The sequence below is a fragment of the Balaenoptera borealis genome (genome assembly GCF_965194805.1).
Source record: "Balaenoptera borealis genome assembly, chromosome: 1".
NCBI classification, from domain to species: Eukaryota; Metazoa; Chordata; class Mammalia; order Artiodactyla; family Balaenopteridae; genus Balaenoptera; species Balaenoptera borealis.
In genome coordinates this window covers 141,873,969-141,883,025 of record NC_138860.1, presented here as the reverse complement: position 1 = coordinate 141,883,025, position 9,057 = coordinate 141,873,969, and the positions used below count along the sequence as shown (strand labels likewise).

The following is a 9,057-nucleotide window of genomic DNA, read 5'->3' as shown; positions in this document are numbered from 1 at the left end:
TCTTTCAAGCTAAAACCAGGAGAGTCCTTTAAATAATCGGGGCCACTGTGTGGGGTGGTGGGTGGGTGGTGTGCAAACAGGTAAACCAACCTGACTGACCTGCTTTCTTGTTTTTAAGCATCCAGTAATATGATCATTTGGCAATAAATAAGTGAGCCTACAGCTTTGGGAAATTCTGGGTCTCTGCTTCTTTAATTGTGGCTACTTTGTTCAGAATGTGTAGGCAGTGCCATTCCAGCCAAAGAAACCTGATCAGATTTCCTTCCTTCCCATCCTACTGGTGTTCTTTGTGAAAAACCCAAGCGGTTGTTTGCAACTAGTTTGGCCTCTGGTTAAAGTTTAAACTAGTAGTGAGATCCATCCAGAATGGAGTGTTTCTGACACTTTCTGCTGCTCCTGGCCTAGGGTACTAAGAGTATTAGACCCCAGAAGCAGCCAATTTTGTAGTGCCTTTTAATACACAAAATTGTATTAACATCAGCCTGGATACAGATGGATGCATTGCAATAAACTGTAACCACTTGAGAAAAGCCTTTATTGACTCTCAAGTAAATAATGCACATTTTAAAGGATCTAAATATGCATTTACATAATGTGCTATAATTTTTTATTGTGTCGACTACTCACACACACACATCCATAAGAGATGTTTTTCTCCGTCAAAAATTTGGACTCGTACCATTTTTTGTGCATTGCATTAGCACCGTGCCAGATTCACAATGGTATTTTCTCTTCTCTAAGGCCTGAGCTGACCATCTCAAAATACATTTAATGAATTTTGCTGATTGAATGATCTGTTGACTGATTTAACCCCGGTGACACTTTTCTAAAATAATTTGCAACTACTTGGACAAAAACTTAGGCACACTAACAACATCTAATCCAAGATAAAAGGGAGAAAGCAAGAAATAGGGAAGGAGGAAAACCAAATTTAGACATGGCTGAAATCTTAAGTCTGAGCTTTAGAGCAATGGAGGAACCCAATGCAGTCTCATCGTTCAGGAAAAGAGTGCTGCTAGCAGGTGATCCAGAGAAATGGTGGGTATTTAATAATATTTAATAGTCCTTTGTGATGTCTGTAACACAACTGTTTTCTGTTTGAAGAAATTAAAGCTCAGGATCTTGAATGATTTATATGCAGTTCCACAGTGGACTAATGGCTGAACCAGAATGTCCAAGGCACGAGAAAGTAGGGGTTGTGAAGGATGAGCCTTCGCAGTGCAGACTCAGCAGTTGTCTAATGTGAACCTACAGGCTAAATGATTTCCTGGTATTAATTAAGAATTAATTGATCCTTATAAATCAACCATTGTGGAATTAACTCCATATAGTACCATGTGTTCTTAGGTCTATGTTAAAATAAACTCTGTGACACAAGAAAAAGGTGAATAAATTGTTTTTAGTAAAATGTAATAAAGAAACTAAGGTCTACATTTAAGTTGTTAACGATTTTCTTTTACATATTTAACAACAGCAGCAACAACAAGAGGGCAAGGATGCTTATTAACAATTAAGGGAGGGATTCCATGGTCCTGTTGAATTATTTCCTCTATCAGGTTTCTCTAACTTTTATCTGTCTAGTCTTTGCTCAAGTGAATTTTTTCCCTTGGGCAGCGTTCTCTGCTGGCCACCACGATTTCATAATCTCACGATCATGCATCACTTTCCATTGAGCACCTGAAGCATTGCCACTTTATCATTAAGGTCTGCTTCCTGGGGGCTCTTGACAATGGAGTTGCCACCTTTGTGTTTGACATGCTGTAAAAGTTGAGTGTATCATTTTGTTGTGCTCAGTACATTCCCAGCCTCATTTGGGAAATGCCACATTCCATCTCTAACTAGAAACTATTCGGTCAAATGCAGGGCACTGGGTCAAAGTTTCTTGCTACCAGCAAAGACGACCATGCCCATGCCGTATTAGATGAAAAAATTCCTTGGGTTCTTTAAAGCACATTTTGCAAAGTAAGAGATGACCAGAGCCATTTAACTTTTTAGCTGCAGATTTTAACTCAGACAGTAATGGATTCCAAGATTTACCATTCAGTGTATGAAGCCCTAAGTTTTATCAGTTTTTCTACAAGCTCCCTGGCTGTTTGCCAGGTTAAAAAAAATTTTTTTTTTAATTAATTTATTATTTATTTATTATTTATTTTTGGCTGTGTTGGGTCTTCGTTTCTGTACGAGGGCTTTCTCTAGTTGCGGCGAACGGAGGCCGCTCTTCATCGCGGTGCGCAGGCCTCTCACTATCGCGGCCTCTCTTGTTGCGGAGCACAGGCTCCAGACGCGCAGGCTCGGTAATTGTGGCTCATTGGCCCAGTTGCTCCGCGGCATGTGGGATCTTCCCAGACCAGGGCTCGAACCCGTGTCTCCTGCATTGGCAGGCAGATTCTCAACCACTGCGCCACCAGGGAGGCCCAAAAAAATTTTTTTAAGTTTATATTTATTTGTATGGTTACTTTATTAATTTCTGTACCACTCATATATTCAATCTTTCATTGTACCATCAACAAATATTTACTGAGTGCCAGACATTGTTCGGGGGATATGACAGTGAATCATTAAATGGATGGAAAAGCTATTTACTAATATGGAGAAGAGAGAAGAGCCAGTGTGAGGGGTGGAAGGTGACAAGAATTCTAGTTCGAATGGGTTATGTTCAAGATGCCCTCAATTATATGATTGAAGACAAAACTTTGTATTGTCTCAGTGTTGTATCCCAAGCCCGTAGTAGGAGCCTTGGAATATTTTTGGATAGATTAAAGGTTGCATGAATGAAAGGATCCCATCAGGTCATCTGCAACGTATGGACTGGACCCTTGTTTCCACTCCAAACCCCTATTTCTACTCTTTAAAAACTACAGATGCCATTCTGAACCTCAGAGTCCTAGCCACTCCAATTATTAGTCAGAAAATGCCCCAGTCCTACAGATACGGTAGGGAACAAAAAACCCGTGTCCAGGGATCAACAGAGATGCATCCTTTTTTGACAGATGGGATGGTGGTAGAAAGTGTGGCCAGTCTCGCTTAGTTGCTCTTCAGTTTTATGAGTCACCCTCAATATTAGGAAAGTCTTACTTTCCAAATATTTGGGTATTCCTTTGTTTTCTCTTTGCAGGGCCTCCTTGAGTTTAAAGATTTAAACTGCAAAAAGTAAAGGAAAAATAAATACTCTCATCTGCTTTTACTTGGCAGTTGTTTTTCTGGCCCTCATTGGGGAGTGAGAGCCTCCGTCTCGGCGTTACTTGGTTTGAGTGTCTTCAGCCCTTCCCATGTGCTGTTCTTACCCTTCAGCAGGCTTCATGAATCACCCTTCCACTTCAAGGGCAAAAGTCTTCCCAGGAAAAATTATTAAACACCTCACATACGTTTTTTAAATCTAATGTAATCTTCTTCCTGTATCAGTGAAACTCAGCAGGGTTCAAATATAAGGGAGTGATGGTTGTCTGAGCCTTTCATCAGTTTGTATGAGCAGAGGGCCAACAGTTTAGCAGGGGTCACTGCCTACCTACTCAGCCTGTGGGTTCCCCTGCTATAACTAACATCTATGCGTTTCTGAGTTTGGCTTTGAAATGGCCAAAAAAAAAAGGCAACATAAACCTTCTATGTAAAGTGAGGCACCCAAATTGCATGGGTTCATTAAGTGATCATTTACTACAGACTTCAAAAAATTTCATCCTGAATTAGTCCCTAGAAATTTCCTTGAAAGGAGTATAAGAGCTTTAACAATGAATTATTGTCTATGGAAATCTCAGCATGAAAGGGGATCCATATGTGCAAACTAGAATTTGTCATATGTAATGTCAGTTAAATCAGGTCTAATCTACCAAATACATTTTTTATTGCCTGCTTCATTAAAAAGGCTCTTAAGGTAATGAATAATCTTCAGCTTCACCAAGGATTATTAATGCCTTTATAACTCATGTCCACTGAAAATAGAAAGACAGCTTGAAACTCTACCCTAATCTAGCCTCCATGTTTGTCTTAGAGCTTTAAGGAAGAAAATCTATCAGACCTCTCCAGTGTTAAGTGCTGTCACACGAGCAGTTACTAGGAATTGGGTCAGGAGAAGAAATTTTAAAAGGAAGTTGAATCCAGTTTAAAAGCTGTGGCAAAACAAGTCTTTCTCTTATTAACTCTGATGTTTTCTTTTCCTACAGCAAGTCCACATGCGACACCATCAACTCTTCATTTTCCAACATCACCCATCATCCAGCAGCCTGGGCCTTACTTCTCCCACCCAGCCATCCGCTATCACCCTCAGGAGACGCTGAAAGAGTTTGTCCAACTTGTCTGCCCTGATGCTGGTCAGCAGGCTGGACAGGTGGGGTTCCTCAATGTAAGGAAACTTCTTTTTTTTTTTTTTCAATTTCTTTAGAAATATTAACCGAATGTAAAAATAACAAGGGAAGACCTTATGACCATGTGACGTTGTGCTCTGATGTCGTGTTGACTGACTGCAGGCAAATGTCATATTTATTCTAGATTGTGGGAAAGTTAACTTACTCTAAGAGGGATTGGCCAGGGTTTAAAAACAGTGTTTGTGTTAACTTCGCAACTGTCAAGTTTATGGATATAAATCATCTCAAGGGTGAACTGTATAACCTTCTAAGGTCTGTGGGCAGATAATTCCACCTCATGCATACTAACCCAAGGGCTCACGCAGTTAACAAAATAGAAAGACCAAATAATTTTAAATAATGATTTTGGGTGGTAGGGAGAGGTAGGGGGAGAAGGGGGCACAGATGTTTCAGATCAACTAAGTTGATATTTTTAAAAAATAGTCCTCTAACACTTTACATCAAGTTGACCAGTACTTGAACTCAAGATTCTAGAAGTAGTTTATTATAGTTTGTTATTTCTGCAAGTAGTTATCTTTCCCACTTATCTTTGTATAAAGCTAAATAGTATTCAGTAGTTTCGAATGGAGGTTTTCATTTTTTCTCAAATAAACCAAATCACAATTTGAAACAATATTCCTAATGTAAAAGTGATTTTTTTAAATCACAAATTTTATTTCAAATATAGAACCAAATGTTTGCAATGGATAGCTATATCCCAAGGCCAATAATAATAACAATGAATTGGAAATAATGACCAGCATAAAGCCAAATGCGATTTTCCTTTTCTCCCAATAACTGTAATGAAGCCACAGATGAGCCATAATTATTATTGCCTAATTTAGAATATTATATCACACCACCCTACCACCGATTTTCTTCCCTCGAAGAAATACCTGATTCTGCATATCTGAGTTAGAACAGGCAGCTTTGACTAATGTCTGGTGATGTGTTAGCAGATACATTTCTGTCTAGACAACAAATCAATATGGACCCTTTTTTCTTTTTGCTTGTGTATTCATTTGCTTGGCTTATTCTGAAGCATTCACTTATGGACTTTTAGCCCACTCAGAAATGACACACAGGCAAGTTTGTTGGCAAGAAAGCACAACATTCTGACTGTCAGATGAGATTGTCTTTGAGGAACAATACTAAATATATAAGTGAATGTTGATGAGGCAGTGAGACTTCCTCTGCAGAATTACTAAGCTTAAACTTAAAAGCCTGGGACAGCAACTGAATTTTGATTCAGGACTAGAGCCTAAATAGGAGCTATTATTGTTGGTTGAATAGTGTCACTGAAGACCAGAGGTAGAAAGGCCACTTGGGAAACCATGGAAAACTGAAGTGATCACCAGCATCAAGCATCTGACTTTTAAAATGTCTAACTTTTTTTTAATAGTCCTGACATCATCCCATATAACTGTCAAATGACCAATTTTGTATTTTGATCAAAATTTTATAGGGTTTAAGGCAGGTCCTTCATGGGACTGTTTCGAAAAACTCAGAAATAAATGGATTTTATTGCTTTCTTCAGAAGGAAACTTTTCTTTTGTTAAAGAGCTGTTACTTGGTTGTTCTAACATCAGGCAGCCAGATAAATATGACTCTTATGGCATATGCTTATATAATTTAAATCAAAATTAGAAGTGATATTTTTCCTTAGCAGAATTTTGACAGCTGAATTCTAAAGTTTCTGTGCCTGATGTTATACAATATGTGAAAGAAATTTTTTATGTTCACTTAACATATTTATTAAATGTTATATAATATCAACTTTGAAGAGTGAAAATAAAATATTTTTTTAATCTTAAATGCATATTTAGGAAACTTTGTTAGATCTGTATAAATAGACGTGATGGAATAATTCCACAACCTATAAAACACTTATATATTAAATCAATATTTAATATCATGAGAATGATGATGAAAGTCACAGTTAATACAGAATCAAAACATCCCAAGCAAAAGTTGGCAGGTCATTTTCTAGAATCAGATCCAAAGAAGGTCAAAGCAGTTCAAGAGCTAAGTTTAGGATGCATGGAGCATGTGTGCCTAAGACTGTACTTTTGTGGAATGCCTTAAGAACAACCCACAGCTCTTCATCCATATGCTCTTATGGAAGAATTCAAGTAGCTAGAATACTTAGTAATTTACATGAAAGGTGCCTAAGGAATCTTTTGTTTTCCGAAGCGGCTAATGGTTCTATCTGTGTCTTCTTTCTCCTGTGCGTGTTTTGTTTGGTTCCCACCCTGGCAGCCCAACGGGAGTAGCCAAGGCAAAGTGCACAACCCATTCCTCCCCACCCCCATGTTGCCACCGCCGCCGCCACCACCGATGGCCAGGCCTGTGCCTCTGCCGGTGCCAGACACAAAGCCTCCGACCACGTCCGCGGAAGGAGGTGCAGCGTCCCCCACCTCACCAAGTAAGTATGGCTGAGATGCGGCGCCGGTCGCCCGTCAGGCTCTGTGCACGTGAATGCACACCTACGCCTGGCCCCTCACTGCATAGGCTTCAGTGAAAGGCACGATCCCCAGCGATGGCTGTAGCATGAGTTTGCAGAACCAAGACCAGATCAGAGCAAATAGCACTCTAGGGTGGTACCAACCACATCAGGTGTGGAAATGACTGGGTGTTTGGGTGGATGAAATGGTGTAACTATGTGCCAAGGACTGAAGTCAAGATATTAAGTATTAAATTTTGCCTATTATTTGAGTGGCTTTGAATGCTAGCCTCATGATCATCAAACAGCATCTGCTTTTATGGATTCTTATTAGCAAAAAGTTCCTCATGCTTCTGTAGAGACCTGCCTTCCAGTAACTTACAATGCAAGAGAAATGCATTTGATGAGGTACCAAGGTTAATGCAACTCATCCATCAAATAGAAAAAATGTTTAGATCAAAGTAACCAATTCAAAGGTGTGTACGTTGAACATTCGCGGAGAATAAGAGCCTGGCAGAAGGTCAGAGCCAGTAGCCATGGCAGTTGCATGGCTAGGCTTGGCAGAGGGAGGAGATGGAAGGTGAAACTGGAAGGAAAGAGAAAAGAAATCTTGGCTTGTCTCTGAACAGTATGGGAACATGTGATCAGACAATATAGGATTTCAAAACCTTTTGGAATAATGGGAATCATTACTTGATGAATTAGGGAGAACAGCTCTCCTGATATTTTAAAGATGACAGGGAATAGAAGTAGCTTAAACACATAAATTTGGCTTCTCTTAGTCCCTGAAACAATGACCAAAAGAGTGACAGCTGGAGGCAGAGTTCCCAGGTGATGGATGGACTACCTGACCTTGACGGGGGTGTGATGACCACCTTCTCTAAAGCTTTACAGAGAGATCAAAGCACAGGAAAGAATGGGAGCTGTGACAGTGCCCCTAAGGAGAGGAGGTCTTCAAGGAGGTGAGGCTGAATGCAAGGAATCTACTGAGGAAAAGATGAGCGTAGACCACGAAAGAAGTGTTAAGATCAAGAACTTGAGCAGCAGTTATAGAAGTTGAATGGAGGAGAGCACAGGAAGAAACGTCTTATAGACATAAGCTTTGGGATTGGACAACCACTTGGATGAATATAGTGAAGGATGATTCAGACGTCTCAGTACTGGGGACATGATGGTATTGAGTACAGGAGGGAAGGAGCCAAAGAGAAAAAATGAGCCTCTGTTGACACTGTGTTCATTGGATTTAATTTTGGTGACACTGAATCCAAAATGTCTAGAGTCCCTTATGGGCGTGGATGAGCTTTAGGCTATCTAGTACATATTCCCTTTGATAATACATGTAGCAGTGAGTGGCCCTGTGCGTGGATTCTGGTTTCATAGCAAAAAGATTGAGAGTCCAGGGACAATTCTGGGGAGGCTTACCTCTCTTGGTAAGAGGTGGTTCAACACTTTTCAACAAAGGAGAAAACTCTTGAGTGTCCAGTGACATAGGAAGCAAACTAGACTTGCTCTAAGCATCTTGGAAGCTCAGCTTAGAAAAGAAGCTTCTGAGAAGCAGAAGCTCATAGGCCTGTCCTGCTAATTGTGTATTCATGTAACATCTTCAAAGGAGTCAGAGAAATAATCATCTCCAAACTCTATTTAGACCTAGTCACTGGGGATGTTGACTTACACATTGGCAGCCATGTGCTTAAACTGTGCTCTGTACATGCCTCTGGGTACCACTTTTCTGTTTATCTTCTCTCTGTATGTTCAGGACATTGGCAGAGCCCTCAAAAAGCTTTGTTTAATGTTCTTTTTATTCTGTGTAGACATATCCTCACCTCCACCATCAATGTCTCATGCATCTGTAGTGCATTTTCCAGTAATGGGGATGGGGCTTTTCTGAGGCACTGTGGACGAGTGGAAATACCCTGGGCAGCTAGCTATTGAAGTCTAAAGGATAGGGGCTCAAACCATCACTTTTCACATTGCTAGCTCTGTTTCTCTTCCAATCCCAGTTTCCTCATCTGTAGAATGTGGGTGATAATACCTAGCTGGTTATGTGAAATCAGCCACGATAAGCACTACCACCAAATAAATTGGAGCATTTTATTATCTGCCAAAACTCTTACCTAGTGGAAGCCTCCAGGCTTGGCTAATGAAAAACTATGCCTGTAGGACATGTAGAAGCTACTCAATCCCTCAGTCAGGTTGATACCTTTGGGTCCATTCCCTGGACTCCACTCCATGGATTGGATCTAATGCCTTGTATAAAAAGATACCCATGGTCCTCTT

The 9,057-nt window shown here is 40.2% G+C and overlaps 1 protein-coding gene across 13 annotated transcripts in view; it reads left to right on the top strand.

Moving 5' to 3' along the window:
• Positions 1-9,057, top strand: part of NFIA (nuclear factor I A) — a 373,135-nt gene that overhangs the window by 310,971 nt on the left and 53,107 nt on the right. For 12 of the 13 annotated variants that reach the window (XR_014235007.1, XM_082357481.1, XM_082357488.1 and 9 more), the window contains 2 exons: positions 4,158-4,336; positions 6,597-6,762. Coding sequence is in view for 12 of the 13 variants with exons in the window: in XM_082357481.1 (XP_082213607.1) it covers positions 4,158-4,336; positions 6,597-6,762 (345 nt within the window). In the remaining variant the exon portion in view is untranslated. The remainder of the gene's footprint in view (positions 1-4,157; positions 4,337-6,596; positions 6,763-9,057) is intronic. The other variant, XM_082357478.1, reaches the window with a different exon arrangement.